General features: G+C 38.7%; 1 protein-coding gene and 1 long non-coding RNA gene across 16 annotated transcripts in view; both read right to left on the reverse strand.

The window, feature by feature from the left end:
- The window catches only part of LOC311253549 (OX-2 membrane glycoprotein-like), a 46,849-nt gene that overhangs the window by 27,759 nt on the left and 1,636 nt on the right, over window positions 1–17,454 (reverse strand). For 4 of the 14 annotated variants that reach the window (XR_014621691.1, XR_014621692.1, XR_014621693.1 and 1 more), the window contains 4 exons: window positions 15,143–15,241; window positions 14,908–14,979; window positions 14,660–14,804; window positions 1,386–1,518 (listed from right to left, as the gene is read on the reverse strand). Coding sequence is in view for 1 of the 14 variants with exons in the window: in XM_084347593.1 (XP_084203719.1) it covers window positions 6,841–7,002; window positions 8,176–8,251; window positions 8,596–8,722; window positions 8,844–9,152; window positions 9,247–9,310 (738 nt within the window). In the remaining 13 variants the exon portion in view is untranslated. Of the gene's footprint in view, window positions 1–3; window positions 56–179; window positions 298–472; window positions 1,038–1,385; window positions 1,519–6,821; window positions 7,003–8,175; window positions 8,252–8,595; window positions 8,723–8,843; window positions 9,153–9,246; window positions 9,368–14,659; window positions 14,805–14,907; window positions 14,980–15,142; window positions 15,242–17,454 lie in introns of those variants that run through there. The other 10 variants (XR_014621699.1, XR_014621700.1, XR_014621696.1 and 7 more) reach the window with 9 other exon arrangements.
- LOC311253054 lies at window positions 1,838–4,740 on the reverse strand. 2 transcript variants are annotated; one of them, XR_014621612.1, is made up of 4 exons: window positions 4,221–4,740; window positions 3,404–4,033; window positions 3,267–3,303; window positions 1,838–3,157 (listed from the first exon to the last, which is right to left on the reverse strand). It is a non-coding gene; the product is annotated as an uncharacterized lncRNA (long non-coding RNA). The 2 variants fall into 2 exon arrangements; XR_014621613.1 differs by having other exon boundaries at window positions 3,404–4,740.

The following is a 17,454-nucleotide window of genomic DNA, read 5'->3' on the forward strand; positions in this document are numbered from 1 at the left end:
CACCAAAGAGCAGGGAGTTTCACAGTCAGGTGCTTCTGACCTCAAACAGTCTCTGCTGAGACGAGATTCAGATGTGAGACACAAGACACACATAATTATTCCATGTGAGCTTCGAAATACAAATCTTCACTTAATTTAAAAGCTGCATTATTATGTTTTAAAGCAGACAAATGTTTCACCTCCAGTCTTCTTCTCTAAAGATAAATCCAAGGACAAGTCCAGCCACAATGATAACAGCAATGACAACACCAACCGCAATGCTGGCCACTTTCCCAGACGAACCGCTGCTGTGCTCCACTTCATGTTCATTTTTCACATACAAAGGAAAATAATGAAGTGAAAATGTTTTAAACCACTTAATAAACAAACAAGGAAATACCAAAAATACAACAAATCTAGCTTAAATTTCACATTTCAAGACATTTTTAAGTTTTAAATTAAAAAGTTAACAGAAAACAAGTCAGAAACGTACCTTCCACAGTGATATTCAGATGGAGAATATATGTTCCCTCAGGGCGTGAGCACACACAGGTGTAGTTCCCACTATCCACCGGTGTTAAACTGGTCAGGTGGAGAAACACAGTCTGATTCTCTGTCGTAAGTCTGAACCTGGGGTCACATTTCTTCACAAAGCCCCACGCATGTCGATACAGGAGGCACTTTTCATTGTTTGTCTTTTCTGTGCTGATCTGACATTCAACTGTGAAGGTACTCTGCGGTTTATTGGTGCATATTGGAGTGACATCTGGTCCTTTACCAACAGATTTGGCAACAGTCGCTGCAAACATTGGGAAAGAGCTTTTGAATGACTGCATATAGTGTGATACCTTCCTCAGACAGTTAATACAAGCTACATAACATGTGCATGAGCCATGTGTAATGAAAAGCTCACAGTACCTTGAGAGTCCAAACACCAACACAGTGGCAGAAGCAGAAGCAGAAGAAGCCAGAGTTTCCACCGATCCATAACAACACAGTTGGACCGACTGTGTTGCTTCTCAATATAGAGTAAAATATACCGGCACCTCTTTTGCTACCTAATCCTCAAAATACACAGTGTGCCTTATAAGTGTATGAGCTGATTGTGACGTAACCTAAAAGGGACGTACGAGACTTGACTTCCTCTGCTTTGAAGTTAAGACGCTCTGCGGGTGAATCTCTAATACTCGTTTCACTGAAAGCATCAGTTTAGATTAAAACCTAAAAAAAAAATTACCTTAGCTTTACAGAAAGACAAGACACCAGAAAAAACAGGGTAAGATTATAAACTCACAGTGCTTTTTCAAATTTTAAGTTAAGAATAGTTGACACGTGGCGACTATTTTGAAGGAGGATGCGCCATTGGTCAGAATTAAAAATATTTATAACACTTGTTGATCACTTACCATGTGCGTTTGGTTTGCTAGATGTAATTCAGGGCTTCGGTTGTCTGCAGAGGTCCGCCAAGGCCATTTACAACCGTCCGAGTCCAATGCAGTGTCCCCATTTCTGCTCCACTCGACTTCTGCTGCTCATCACCTGCAGGAGGGCGAAAGACAAAGATGTAAATCATTGAGGAGAGACACTTCCAGGACAGAGTAATGCCCCTTTAAAAAGAAAAAGTTCAGGTTTTAAAATAAAATAAAAAATACAATAAATTACAAACCAAAAATGTATCTTCCATCAAAACTTTGCAATTGGCCTCTATGACATCATTGGCTTGTTTACATTCTTATGATTTTCACGTATATATATATACATTTTTGGACCTTTTTTCTTGGCTTAATTGTATACAACAGCTGGAGGAGTGATAGGAAACGAACCCTGGGCCGCTGCGGTGAAGACATATCCTCTGAGCATGAGGCCCACGCTCTACCAACTCGGCTAAGCAGCAAATCAGTGAGTACTCTGTGTTAGTAAAAGTCAAACCTGTGGCCTTTCGAATCTGCTGTTTGTTTACTGTAAACGCATTTGTTATCATTCAGTTCAAAAGTGAACTACTGTATTTGCAATGCAGTAATTAGTTATTACAGTACAGTATCAGTATAACAACCCACCGTATAGTGAATGTCTTGATGGCTGTAATCTTTGGTTTATTTCATTAAAAAAAATGAAGCTTCTGTATTTCTAAATGTGTGATAAGACTCTAAATTACCATTCTTCTTGCATACAGTTTACATAGTTGGAGAAATGAGGGCCTGATTTGTACAAACTAATTTAGACAGATCAAGATAATCTGCCACATGAAGCCACAATTTGGTTTTGTCACTTTTGTTAGTTTTATTTTAAATGGGTCATTGTGGTCACAACAGTGTAGCAGTAAGTTTTTTGTTTACTGTCAATCTCCTTCGGTAAATAATCATCCAAAATATCTGTCTGCCTACAAATTTCAACCTAACAGAAAGTAATTATATGTTTAAAAAAAACAACATTATTTATGTGGCATGTGTAACACTGTGATCTAACCCTCTCACTAAACTTAAAATGTAAAAAAAACTGCAACATCAGGGAGGCTGACGAGAAAAGCCTTGGGGTAGATGTGGGTGACAAAGTAAGATCACGCAGGAAGTTGAGATGCTTGGTGTTAACTTAAGCTGACGTACTGGTACACTGTATATCACATGACAGCAGTTAAGAGTGACAGATTAACAAGTAATTAAGTAACAGTTTTTTGCATCAGTGGGACACACAAGACGTTTGTTTAAAGTCTATATTTAATTATTACTTTACAGGTATTTGACAAACTTGATAGCAGAAATCAAATTAACAAGAGTCAACTTTGTTTTAACTATTTATTTATTTATTAGATCATTTATTCATATCATCGTATTTGTCAGACAGTGTTATGCATTTGACGCGCTCATTTAAAAACAAACATCAAATAAAATGTACATACAATAAACTTGGTTTTAGCATTAAATGCATTGCAAAATATTTAGCAAAGCAAAATAGCTTATGGACAACAGGCCCTCTTTTACCTGCTACTCTGTAAAATAATGTGCATCGCATCAGAGTCAATATTATAAAACAAAAAAAAATACACATGCATCGTTAATGTTGCGTCATCTTAAGTGAACACGTTTGAATTATTGGCACTGATGTAACTGTACATATTGGCAGAATAAAGCTCATTCTCTCTCTGAATGTAGGTCATGTACGGCTCAGTGTTTCCTGGTTCCTGCAAAACAACAAAATATATTCAGGGTAAAAGTAGTGGTTGTAGTTTTGTCTGCCATGAAATTGACTGCAGCCAAAAGGTAGACGCAAAACATTATGGGGCAAAGTACCGTGTTCGGACGATCGGGCAGTGGTTCCAGTCGTCTTCTGTTGGGTAAATGGACACGTAATAACAAATTATTAATTCACTCTCTCAACTTAAAGCTGTTGTGCTGTTATTTTAGTCACCATCATATTTATCTCTTACCCATGCCGAGTTTTTCTGTGGATAACTCCCAGGATGGCTCCCAGGATCACTCCGGTTATAATGAACGCACACACACCAATTAAAATATACAAGTAAGGCATTTCTGTAGTGCTGCGGGAGTCTTCATCCTCTTAAACATCGTAAAGAAATAAAAACTGTCAGAAAAGTAGCACAGGTATTCACTCTATTTATACAGAAACACTAAAGATTGTACTCTCTCTTTGAAAGAATCATGTAATATTGTAAAACTGGCTTGATTTGTTAGAGATGTTATAATGCTAACAACCAACTTGAAAATAAATCATTTACCTTCCACAGTGATATTCAGATGGAGATTATATGTTCCATAAGAAAATGAACACTGACAGCTGTAGTTCCCACTATCCACTGGTTTTAAACCGGTCAGGTGGAGGAATACAGTCTGATTTTCTGTCACAAGTGTGAATCTAGAGTCACATTTATGGTCAAAGTCGCGTCCAGGTCGATACCGCAGATTGCATTCTTCTGACCAGTTTCTCTCTGTTCTGATCTTACAAGTTATAAGCACGATGGGATTCTGCGTTTCATTGGTGCAAACTGGAGTGACATCTGGTTTGCTCCCAATTGTTTTCGCAAGCAGCTGTTTAGTATCTGCAATCAATTAATCAAAATCAATACGGTGCGGCAATGTATTTACTGTATTCATGTTTCGTTAATTGCATTAGAATGATCAAGCTATAGAAAATACTGTTGCTCTCTTTAAACCTAGTACACAACATCAACAGAGAACATCTTGCAATAGTTATTCAGTTAGTAAAAAGTAGTTTTTGTACCGTACCTTTGCTGTCAGTATAAAAAGTTAGTGGCAGGAGCAGAACAAACCACACTTTCCATCTACCCATACTGGTCAAGACATGTAAGCAGCACTGCAGCTGCTGCTGGTAGTGCCCGGTTTGTTGTAGTTACACGAGGAGGACGGACACGCATCTTTAAACCACTCAGCTACCTCAACCTCAAATTCTCAGTTCTCACCGGGGGATGAGCAGGCGTGAAGTCGTCTAAAAAGGAAGTGCTGCTACAGGTGCTTCTGCTTTCATGTTCAGATGCTCTAAGATTAAACAGGCAGCAAACAAACCAATCACAAGCCTTTATTGTGATAAAGATAGCCGTAAAAACATGATACTCGTGAGGAACCAACAACACTGACATCTTCATTCTACTTTAAAACATTCATCACAGTCAGAAGAGTGTGAGCTGTGGCTAATGCTGCGTTCATTTCAAATGGGATGAATGTTACAGATAAAAGGATTTTCAACAGGACAAGACAGTCGTATGATGACAAGTTAGTCAAGTAAGGATTAAAAACACTGAGCATTGACAATACTGTATCTGTCACAACTGGGTTTAATCACCTCAAACAACATACTTTGGCTGATACGAGGTGTCGAATTTATTTGATACAATACAATACCCATGCATACATACAGTTATCTCCTTTACAACAACAACGACCCTGTTGAAGGATCCTATGTACCAAAAATGACAAGTTTACTGCTCAATGTCTGGACTACATGTCAGACTCCGAAACAGTTTGAGCAGGATGCATATGTGCTTTAAAATTTGTAACGTAAGTAAAAGTAATTTGTCATGTAAAATGTTTTAACTGACATTGTAAGAGCAAAAACTGTCATAATTAAAAGAAAACAAAACATTTTGGTCATTTCAAACTAGAATTAGTGCTAGCAAGTCAGGATATCCATGTTTTTTGTACATGGACATAAGAAGTCTGTGTCTCCAGCTTCATTTTATACTTTCATAAACAGGGTCATTTGGATGGAAATAATTCTCCTTGCCATCTATGTCCTGATCAATAATTGCATAGATGTTCATTGGATCCACCTCAGAATCACGATGAGAGCGACTTAAAGCGATATTTTGGTAGACTTCACTGGCTGGCCGCTGAAGGCTTATGTAGAAGTCATCTTGGTCCTAACAAAGCAAATCAAAATCTTATACACAAGTCATAACCCACATTGAGAGGAAGGATAACACAGGACTGTGTCGTGCTCACCAGAACTCGGGGAATTCCAGATGTGGTAATCTCAGATGCGCCTGATCTTGTGTTTTCTCTGGTAAAACAAAAAAACACAACGATAGAGTAAGCAGGGGCAAAATACAATTGAACAGAAACATGAAGTATTATAAGTTCAAAGTGTTTCACCTGTTATGACTGCTTCTCAGGATAAGGCCACAGATTATCCCTGCTGTAATAACGAATGCAGTAGCGACACTAAGAGCGACGACGGCTGTAGAAACTAACTTCGTGCCAGGAAATGTAGCGTCCTTTTCACCTGTCGAACATAGTCAAGTAATCAAAATCAATCTGTATTCTACCTCTGGTAATTAATCTTTTAGCGGATAAACTTACCTTCCACTGTTATAATAAGGTGGGTTTTATGTGTTCCTCTTTCATATGAACACTCACAGATGTAATTCCCACTGTCCACTGATGTTAAACTGGCAAGGCGGATAAGTACAGTCCGATTCTCGTAAATCAGAGCGAACCTGGAGTCGCATTCTTGGTCAAATTGCTTGCCAGGCTTGTAAAGCAGGCAGTTTTCTTCCCCCCCGTGTCTTTCTGTTCTGATTCTACATCCTACAAGTATAATCACACCCAAGTTTTTACTCGTGCATACTGGAGTAACATCTGGTTGTTGACTGATGGTTTTCACAACAGTCTCTGCAATCCAAAGAAAAAAGACGTTCATTGATTGATTGCATCACATTTATTTTTGCTTTTATCACAAAAGTAGCTGCACAAATCACAAATAATATAAAAAAGCTTTTGAACTGTACCTTTGGTGTAAGCATGCACACACAGCGGCATGAGCAGAAAAATACACAGTTTCCATCCATCCATACCGGCCGAAAGATCTAAAGCTGACTACGACTGTGCTGATAAGAGGACTGACACAACTGTCTGAAATGTACAATTACTGCGCAGGTGACAACCTCAAACTCTTATACCTTTGTTAAGGTTCAGTACAAACTCATGTGAAGCATTCGAAAAAACAGAAGTGAACCTGGTGGCTTCTAGGTTCCAGTTATAATACAATACCATCTTCTCTGGGAAACATCATGTTAATCCTGATGGTAAAAACCAACGTCTCGAAACTCACTGTTAGGTGCATGAATGCAACGAGAAAGAAAACACATGCACATCTTTGATTCTTGCACTCACTAACCTGATTGATCATTAATTCTTTAAGGAAACAATGTGTTGGAATAACATCGGACATTGGTCAAATAAACAAAGTCTCAAGTATTTTCAAAGTCGTTTCTAATTTCAGTGTAACTTGATTTATGAGACTCCTGCAACAGATTAAAGAAAAACTGACAACATTAATGACAAAATAAATGTTTCTTAGGGACAAGAGGACATGTTGTTCACTTGTAGTTTAGATAATTTCATAGATGTCGTAAAATTGATCAGTCGCTGTATTGTTGCTGGTTGAACTTTCCATGCTGACGTATTGATGGTGCATCGGAGAGACACTCTGGTAGAGATCACTTCCTGGCTGTCGGAGGTTTGTGTAGTGGTTATCTGGGTCATCTTTGTCCTGTAAAAACAAATCAAAATCAACCTTTTAAAAGGTTTATAAATCATAACTAACAGCTTTACCAGTTCAAAATAAAGTGGCTTTACTAGTAACTCTATTATAGGTCATATATGCTGTCATGACTGCAGTTATAAATGTTAGTCAATCATAAATAAAGTCTACAGTTTCTTAGGCCATTAAGAAAATCATCATCCTGGATGAAACTTGTTCTTATGGTTGCAGAAAGGATCTTATTATTTAACAAAGAGGTCCATCTCCATCGTAATAGCTTAGTCAGACTATTAGAGAAACAACCGCAACCTGTCGGTGGCAAAAACAAGAACGTTTAGTGGACGTAAACCTTTTGTAATGATGGATCATTCACGCCCAAAAACATGTAGATGTGGGGCCCAGGTTTAAAAATATGAAACTATAAATAATCTATAAAGCTTTAATAAAATAAAGCCATTACTTACAATACAAACAAGGTTGCCGTACTTAAAGTAGGTTGCTTCAACTCTTACCTTAACGTGAGGATAAAAAAAGGTTGACAGTTTCTTACTCTGAGTCATACTGAAACCTTAGCTTTCAAGTTATCACCGCTGACTCAAATCCTCTGAACTTTCTTCAGACACCACTGACCCTCAAAATGTATCCTTTACTGCAGCATGTAAACCCAGTGGCTACTTTATACTGTTTATCTGCTCGAAGTCAATCCTCCACACTCCAGTAGGATGAAAAAAGTTGATAATACAGTAGGTCAACAGCATCATTTGATTGGCCTACGCATTAAAAAAAGAAGGCAATAAATATAGCCCGCCTAAATACAGTGTGAGTCAAGATGCAATTTTTGTTTCAGCACCTCAGACACAAGCAACCATCTGGCAATTTTAACATTTGATACCACAGATACACATTGGTGTCGCACATTTGTCTGTTGAGGTAATTTTTGTGTGACAACCAAAAAGGTGTGAATGACTTTTCACAGAGAAGACAACGCGGGGACTTGAAATGAGTCCTCCATGGTACTAAGTGTCAATACCTGCCAGTGAGTGTATTTTCTTCCCTTTAACAGATTTCTTACTTTTTAAATAAATCGATTGTCACAGAATTTGTTGACATTAGCTAAATGCCTGGAACATAAACGTCCACATAGCTGCTAACCTAGTTGAAAGGTATAAAACAAAAGCATACCCAGGCCACCAAAGAGCGGGAGGTTTCACATACAGACAATCCAGATGGTCCTGATGGTCCTGATCTTGGATCAACTCTGAAAATAAGCCGGGAAGAAAAATCATAGAAGCAACTTCAGCAACAGCAGAATTAAATAAATGTGACTGCTTGATATACAAATTATTATCTGTAGTTCTGACTGCTATTTTCAAAAGAGACTTATATTATCAACCTTAAACCTAACAGCAGATCATCTGGACATCTAAACAACTACTCAATAGTCTAAAACCAGAATTTCTACAAATACTATTAGAGCTGTATTGTGTTTTACAACAAAACTTACATTACTGTACTGCTATGAATATCATTAGTATCGTGATTTACAGTGCTTTCTCAACCAACCTATACCTATATTTTAAGTATGAAGTAAAACACTTTTACCTGCAATGTATTTTCATCAAGATAAGGCCAAGAGGAAAACAAGTTACAATGGTAAGAGCCGTACCACTGCTAATCACAGTGGCATAAATGAGCATTGTAATCAGAGAAGTGCTGGCCTCTTCTTCCCCTAAAACGTTAGGAACAAAAAAAACCAACAACATCTAAATCATTAAAACAAATACAACAACATAGAAGTACTATAGATACAGTACAGTAAGAGTACCCGTGCAACAAAATAAAACATTTACCTTTCACAGTGATTATGACATGAAGAATATCTGTCCCACGAGCATGTGAACATTCACAGCTGTAGTTCCCACTATCCCCTGGTGTTAAACCGGTCAGGTGGAGGAAAACAGTCTGGTTTTCTGTCTTAAGTGTGAACCTGGAGCCGCATTCATGCACAAAGTCCTGTCCATGTTGATAGAGCAGACGACACTCCCCCCCACCGATCTCTCTTCTGATCTTACATACTATGAGCGTAATGATGTGCAGTGTAGCGGTGGTGCATATCGGAGTGATGTCCGGTTCTCTCCCGATGGTTTTCACAACAACCTCTGCAATCAAAGGAATTGAGTAAATGCAATTAAGGTCAACTAACACCACCAAACTGCATAAATGATATATAAAAAAAACTCTCCTGTGACCTACCTTCAGTGTAAGAACACAAACGCAGAGGTAGAAGCAGGACAAACAACAGCTTCCATTCATCCATAATGGCAAAGAGGGTTGAACGACAACGCTGCTGTCAGAACCCAGTAAACTACATTAACTGGAGGAAGGTTAACAAAAACACCTTATATAAGCGGAGGAGTCTTAAAAAGGAAATGCAAGACAAGACTGCTTCTACTTTCAAGAGTAGACACTGGTGGGGGGGAATTTCAAACGCTGGTTTCACTGAAATGCATCAATTTCGGCTAAAGCGTCTGGAAAAAAACTTTAATTCGACTGCACATATAAAGCAAGCAATAACATTTAAGAACACACATAGGAATCAAAACTTGCCAGGCTGAGGTCTTTGAGGGTTTTTTGCCCAGGCAAAATTCGATGTCAAACCAAAGCACTTTAAGAACTTTTAAGTTTAAGTGGAAATGCCAAATATTAGGAGAAAAAAACTGTGCTGACCCTGAAATATCACAAATAAATGTTAACGCTGGGACGGAAAAGTATGTGCTACAGCTTATGCACCGTTTGATGTTCGACTGGAGCTCTTTTAATCACATCATCTTGTTGCGCTCTCTTCTGCAGCATTCATTCTCATTTTTTTTTGCAGATTTTCTTGATATTTTGTTAAATCTGGATGGATCATCCATGCCTCTGTAATACGGTGCATCCAGTATAGCAAAGATACACAGAGACACCAACATGAAACATCAGGTGAGCATGAAATGAATTGTTCAAATCCCTAATGTCAAAAGTTGTATACATTTAAACGTCTATGTTGATGAAGGTTCTCAGTCATCCAGGTCATGGTCATTTTAAGTGCTATATCTGGATTTGTTTCAATTTCTGGCAGACGTTTCATCTCTCATCCAAGAGTCATCTTCAGTTCCTGAAGACATGAAACATCTGCCAGAGACTGAAACAAGTCTAGCTGCCTATGATTTTTAAACCCCTAGGAATCCAGAATTTTTGTTGCAGGCCACAGTGAAAAATTATAAAAGTTATTGATCTGACTGAATGACAAGAGAAACTTTAAGGATTGAGTGCGAGTTACGCATTTTCAGGAATGTGTTAAAATCAAAGAAAATGTATAAAGTCAGTTTAGGTTTGAGATTTAATCAGATTTAATAAACTGTATATAGAATAATAACTAGGTCTGCCTCCTACAGCATTGTGTTGAATTAGTGTTATTCCACCTCACCATAACACGACGACACAAAGTGTTACAGTTCCTTACGTGGGTGTACCACTGACAGAGTTTTAGCATCACTATTGCATTTAAACCTGTACTTTATCACTGCCGCGTTGTGTAAAGTACGATGTTAAAATATAAATTTCCTCCTCCAAGTAGAGCTTAGATCAGGCCCAAAAAAATCAAGCCCGACCTTACCCGAGCCCGTCTACGTTGTGTCAGAGCCCGGCCCGGCCCGACACATTAACTGTAATTATGAGCCCGAGCCTGATTTAAACTCGACAATTTTTTAATACGTGGTGTAACAGTCAGAGTTATTGCCTCCTTTTGTCTAGTGGGTAACATCTAGTGCCGCAGAGACCTGGCATGGTGTTGTCAGTATTATGAATAAAAGTGCCGTGCGGAAACCCCCACATGTTGCCTGCCATCTCTTGAGAAACTGGAGGCACCGCGCTAAAGTGGACCATCACCTTCCCCTTCACCAGCCCACGTTACAGTGGGCTGTTATAACTGACGCTCTCAACTACAACTCCCGGGTGTTTGAACTACAGAAGTCTGTTTACAATCATCTTAATGAATAATGCAACAAGGACGAAGCATGTACACTGCACTGCAGAGGACTGATTTGCAAGCAAAGGTTTTTATCTTGAAAGCAAAGAGGAATGATTTATAAGCAAAATGGTCGTATGTTTTTACTTACAAACATTAGTTTTGATTGAAGTTGAAGAAATATGCTCTCTCATATTTTTTTTTCCAATTGCAACTGTTCTGTTTTGATCTAAAAAAAAATAATAATTTGATTGCCACTTACTCTCTTTTGCTCTCAAATCTCTTTTTTGGTTTCAAATCTATTCTATTTGATTGACTAATAAAGGAACAAAATTCTCTACATACTCTTGCACCTTATACCTACAAAAAGCCACTAGAGGGTTGTTAAAAGCATTGACGAGCTATTTGGGGTCACATTATGGAAGCTGGACATGAAACAAACTGACACAAATTGAAACTACGGAGCCAGACCGGAAGACAGATTTAAATAGACGCAAGGTTTAGAGAGACTGTTTAAAGGAACCTGTTTATCAAAGATGCAAACCAACACTCAGCTTTCACTTAAGGAGATAGTGAGAGCAGTCACAGATGTAGACTGTGGTTAAAACGTTCAAGTAACTGAACAATGAATGTAGGTCAAGCATTGCTGCACCACAGTCATGAGACAAGCAGGAAAATGGTGTGTATAATCCATCGTTGACTGTACTTGTTATAGTTTTATTTGGTAGGCAAGCACTGATAAATATAACCCTAGTTATAATTAGTTAATTACATATTTAATCACATATACAGTATGCAACAAGAAGCTGCTGTCCACCTTGGTGTGCAGCATGAAAGGCCTGTCTGGTGATTCAAAGTTTTCACTGACTATCTACAAAGCACACCTGGCACAACAATCGACTTCTCTGACAAGGAAGTAAGTACATAACAGAACCCACAGCTTCAGAGACGTATTTTTATCTCTGGTCTGGGTGTTGTGGTTTGGAAGCTCACCTTATTGTAAAATTGTTATAGCAAGTTTAATATCGATTCAGTTGTTAAAGGGGACATATTATGCAAAACTCACTTTTTCCTTGCTTTAGTATGTATATTTACGTATTCGGAGTGCCTCCCCACCCCTTAAGAGTGATTTTCGACAACTAAGTCAATGTTTTGTTTAGAGACTCAATTCCTGACTCCGGTAGTTTACAAGCCATTTGGATTTCACCCGGACTGTTCCGCCGTAACACGCAGACGAGACGGAATGAAATGGTCTGTTATTCACGGCCAGTGAGCTACGTTAATTGATTAGCATGTAACTTGGCAGTCGAACAACTTCCTGTGTGTTGGTATACATGTGATACGTGTGTAGCGTTAGCTGCTGGCATGAGAGACCAGACCTGAGAGCACCAAAACGTTATCTGCAGTAAAGCAATCACTACTTTGTTTTGGAGCCGGAGACAGGGGTTACCTGCTACATGTCTGCTGTGCTACTATCAGTTATATGCAGGCACGGGCACAGAAAAGTTGCTTCGTGTTGTGTATTGCTCGTTGCCACGGTCACGCGATGCCGTCCTCGCGTCTTCCGCCCGGCAGGAAGAGGTGGGCGGCGCACGCAGTAGCTCATTAGCATTAAAGGGAAAGGCACTCAAACCGGTAAACAACCCTGCTGTGCTCAATCCTTCGTTTTTTTCGACCAAAGCATGTTACTATCATTTTATTTAGACATCAAGGAACCATGTCAACAAGCAGAAATGAGCATAATATGTCACCTTTAAAGTGTACAGGCACACTATGATTAATAAAATAATATATATATGTAAATATATATGTAAATATATACACACGCACACATACACATATATATGTATCTTTAGTGTGGCTGTAAATGAAGGGAGAAAGGACAGATTCACAACCGTTACACAGCCATTTTCTGCTTCCATCTTGTACACAGAGACTCATTATTTGACGTGCTCTCGTGAAACTTCCCTGTGACGCTCCCTCTAGATTAACTTGTGCTGCAATACTGACACCAACTGACGAGCTACAGGTGCTGCTGATTGACAATAACAGTGGCAATGATTAACACATTACCCTGAAATTCCTGCTTAATTTGACACTTTCTTCCCTATTCAACCACATAAACACATACAAAAAATATTCAGAACCCCCTAAACTTACAGTACATCCATGAAACAACCGTTTATATTAATCAAAACCTGACTTCTTTGCACCACATATATGAGCAAAATGCACTTTTTAACTGGAGGAACGCTGCTGTGCGTCTGTGTGCGTCATGTGGTGCGCGGACTTGACCTCTGACCTGACAGGACAGGACATACAGACTATCCTTCTGATTAATAGGAGACGGGTGGGGGTGGGTGAAATAATCCATCTTTGATGGGGAACTTATTAATAACATAACCTGCAATGGACTCCAGTAGCAGAAACATTAAGTGCATTTCCCTCTCAGGAGAGACGATGCACACCTTTACTAAGGAGACAGAGTTTAACTTTATTGATTATTTAAATCTCCGACTCCTGAACTCCATCATTGCTGTTTCCTCTGGAGAGTATCCTCTGTGCTGTCCTGTTTATAACACCAACATAGCAACATTTCCCTGCTTTAGTTGTCATTCAATTACTTTATCAGTTGCCTCAATACAGGTAGTTAATCTTGCTGCCATTCTCACCTACTGAGGCAAAGAACTAATGAGAACATTAATGGAGTAATTGAAGGAGTCAGTATCATAACCTCTGGAAGGAGGGAGTAAAATAAAGACGGATGACAAACAGCTTAAAGAAATGGTACTAGGAGGCAGGTAACAGAGTGACAAAGAAAGAGAGAACTGGAATGGATTTCTGCTTAAAAAAAACACACAGAAAACTAAATTTACTCTTCATTGTTTGCAGGTCGTCCCATCACATGAGTTTGCATGTGTGCTTTTGTAGTTATAGTTAAAGCTCTGGTCTACGATCTGAGAAAGGTTTGAAAAAAGCATTGTTTCACATCTCCGCTTTGTGTCTTTTCAGTGACAGACTTTCTTTCTTTGACTCTTTGTCAGTGAGTCAAGCAGTGGCAGCTGAACTGCTCAGGGCAAAACAAACCTCTTGTCCGCTTGTAGTTTCAAATGCGGAAGTGGGTCGGGACCAGACGTGAGCAGGAGCAGGAGAGTGAGCGAGGGGATTGGATCGGAAAATTGATCCAATTGGTCAATTTCTTTTCAGTTTTGCAGGCACTAGAGAGAATGGATTTAATTGGTTCCTTTTACTCTTCACATTGTGTAGGTCGTACTATTGGACCATAACCACCATCCAAATGATGTTAATAATAATGATAAATCTTTCAAATCGTAGACCATAGCTTTAAAGTAGCCTAATGTTTTGTCGTTCTCTGCCGACTCAACTTTCCTGTTGACCATCTGGAGTGGTCAGAGAGCTGCAAAGAGTAAAAGTGTTTTGTCTTTCTTGTGTACATGCTGCCATCAAGACGTCTTCATTGAAATGTCTCCCTTTGAACTGAGGGGTGAGTTTTACAACTAAAACACACACTCACTGATACATTGATGTCCCGGAAACACAACAGCACACTGATCAAACTATAAATGATCACTAACTAACAAAGCACCAACTACAGGACTCACATCACACACACACACACACACACATATACACACTTACTTCAGGTAGTCTTTAGTGATGAAAGGATGACGGAGGACTTCACGTGGAGTGACTATTCTGGATTAAGTGTTAGCATAGCCTTCAGGAGCTCGATACAATGCTCTCTCTCTTCAGCCTCCATTGCGTTATTTTCCTCCAGACGCATCTAGTTGAGGAAACAACAGTCAAATCAACCATCAGTCAAGTCTTCCTCACAATCATGAAAATACAATCAATCATAGTGACAATGAAAGTTACTTCACACTTACCTTTTTCATGTCATCCAGACATCGGAAGTCGTTGACGTTGGGAGGGTATGATCCAACAAATTCCACAGGTGTCTACAAGAAAGTTCAAAGTGTTTGTATTAATGTTCAACTAAATCAATCTGAATGATTAACTGCTAAATTATGCCAAATGTTATCATGTTATGTTAACAAAACAATATTCTGATAAAAGATTAAAATTACTTATGTTAAAGTTAGAGAAGGTTAATTGTGGTACCTTGCCGGACTCAGACCCATTGAAGTAATACTTTGTCTTTTGACCGTCGTTGAGAAGATGGTCTGGTGGCTGACCCAGGAGTTCAGTGATGCTCAGCAGCTGGAGATTAAACAGTGTTACATCAGAATATGCAAGAGGAATAGGGCTGCAACAACTAATCGATTAAATTCGATTATAAAAATAGTTGGCGATTAATTTTGTCATCGATTCGTTAGATCTATGTTATGCGCATGCGCTGCGGCAGCGTCTGGTGGTGGCAGTAAGCCAGCCAATGCTGTGCCGTGTGCAGCTCACGTGACAACGCCATCTACCTTGCCTGGAGGAAACGTTTGAAAAATGGCGGAGGCAAGCTCTACAGATAGTTTAGTGGAGCAATGTGTGGAGGTTAATGAGACCACAGAGAAGTGTACGACCCAAGTCGTTAAAAGTGTGTGAACACTTTACATTAAAGCCTTCAAAGAAGACAGTTAGCTGCAAAATGAGTTCAGCACGCCAGCTCTTTTGTTTGAGTATCCCTTTGTTGCAACTTGGGGCTGATAGTGCGTCGGTCTCTGGCAGATTTGACTCCGTTTTGATGGAGAAAACGCACAGTAACTAATTTCAAAATAAACGTAACGGACATAAATATCTCATAATGGATCAATGTAGCCGGGCCACCAATAAAGCTATTTAAATCTATTTAGGTTGGAGATACACTTTAGTATAACTAACGTTATGGAGTTGCTGGAATTTTTCATGCTATTATTCAGAGGCAGTCTAAAGTGAATCCTTTATTACTTCACAACAGAAACTTGAACAATATCTGATCCAGTTCTGATCTGATTAGTTACATTTCCATTTTATTTTTGGTGTATGCTGCATCCCCAGTGTCCATTTATTTAATTTAGTTTTTTATGTATGTATTGAGTTACATGTAAATGGTGCTACTGTATGTTCATTATATGGTTTCTCTCATTTCAGAAAGAAACAACCCAACATTAGTGACTTTGTTCAAAGGAAGGTCTGCACACCACAGCAAGCAGCTGCATTGACTGATGGTATCCTGAATATGTTGGTAACTGACATGAGGCCACTATCAATGGTGGAGGATGAAGGATTCAGACAAATGGCTCATTTAAGCAGCAAAACTAAAATTTGTAGTTATAAACAGGACAGCACAGAGGATACTCTCCTGAGGAAACAGCAGTGATGGAGTTCAGGAGTCGGATAGTGCCTGGGACCACAGCGGTCTTGGCTGCTGTCGAGGAGAGGAGCTGTATTTCCTTGTAAAGAAGTGAACAAATATAAGGTGGATCAACAAAAGGTTGTCTTTTGTCTCGTCAGTACATGATTAAATACTCTGGTAGCATGGCTCATAGACTCAAGAAGACAGCATGAAGATTTATTAGGACCTACCAGCAGAGGGCATAGTAGACAAACATTAATATAATTGAAATGATTGACCTATATTTAACTGTCTCTAGGATGTTCCACCATGATTAAAAATCATATACTACAGGTATCATTACTGATCAAATTTTTTAAGCAACATATTTAGTTTCCCACACACCACACACATTTTTAACTAAAATAGACTTCTTAAAAGATATAACGTATTTTAAAAAATACGGTATTCTCTTTCTTTGAGAAAGACATTGGTGAAAATGTAAGAGCGAGTTTAATAGTGATTCAGTTGTTAACGTGTACAGGCACACTATGATTAATAAAATAAAAATATAAATTAAGGTGAATGCATTGTGCTTAATCTATTGTGTGAAATCCAGTTTGGTAGTATTTTATGCACCTTTAGTTTGGCTATAAATTAAGTGAGAAAGCAATATTAATATAACATCAAGATTAGTGCATAGCTGGAAAATTATAACATACATATTAGGATATTGAATGCATTATCCACAATGTACTGGAGAGCATTAACTAGGTAATGTAAAAATGGAACGCACTGTTTAAGAAATACCTACGCAACAATCTGGGTTGGTATTCAGAGAAGCGATAAATGACATAATGCAGAAAATCCATATTCTGAAAAACAGAAAATGCTTAATTTTATTTTTAGACTGCTTGTATTGTGTTAACACATCCTTTTAAAACAGCACACTGGAGGAGGAAACGTGTTTTGAAAAGGCACATCTGTCTTTTTGCATTTCCTCTGAAAGCTTTGAAGCCTCAAGCCAAAGCATGACCCAGATATACAGTCAAACATGTCTCACAGCACTCAAACACTCTGCTAACTATTTTGCTCTACACCCCCCATCCTAAAATATCACAACCCAATCCTTGCTCCTCACATGATGTTACATTCTGGCATTTTGACT

The sequence above is a fragment of the Pagrus pagrus genome (genome assembly GCF_965226575.1).
Source record: "Pagrus pagrus genome assembly, chromosome: 24".
NCBI lineage: Eukaryota > Metazoa > Chordata > Actinopteri > Spariformes > Sparidae > Pagrus > Pagrus pagrus.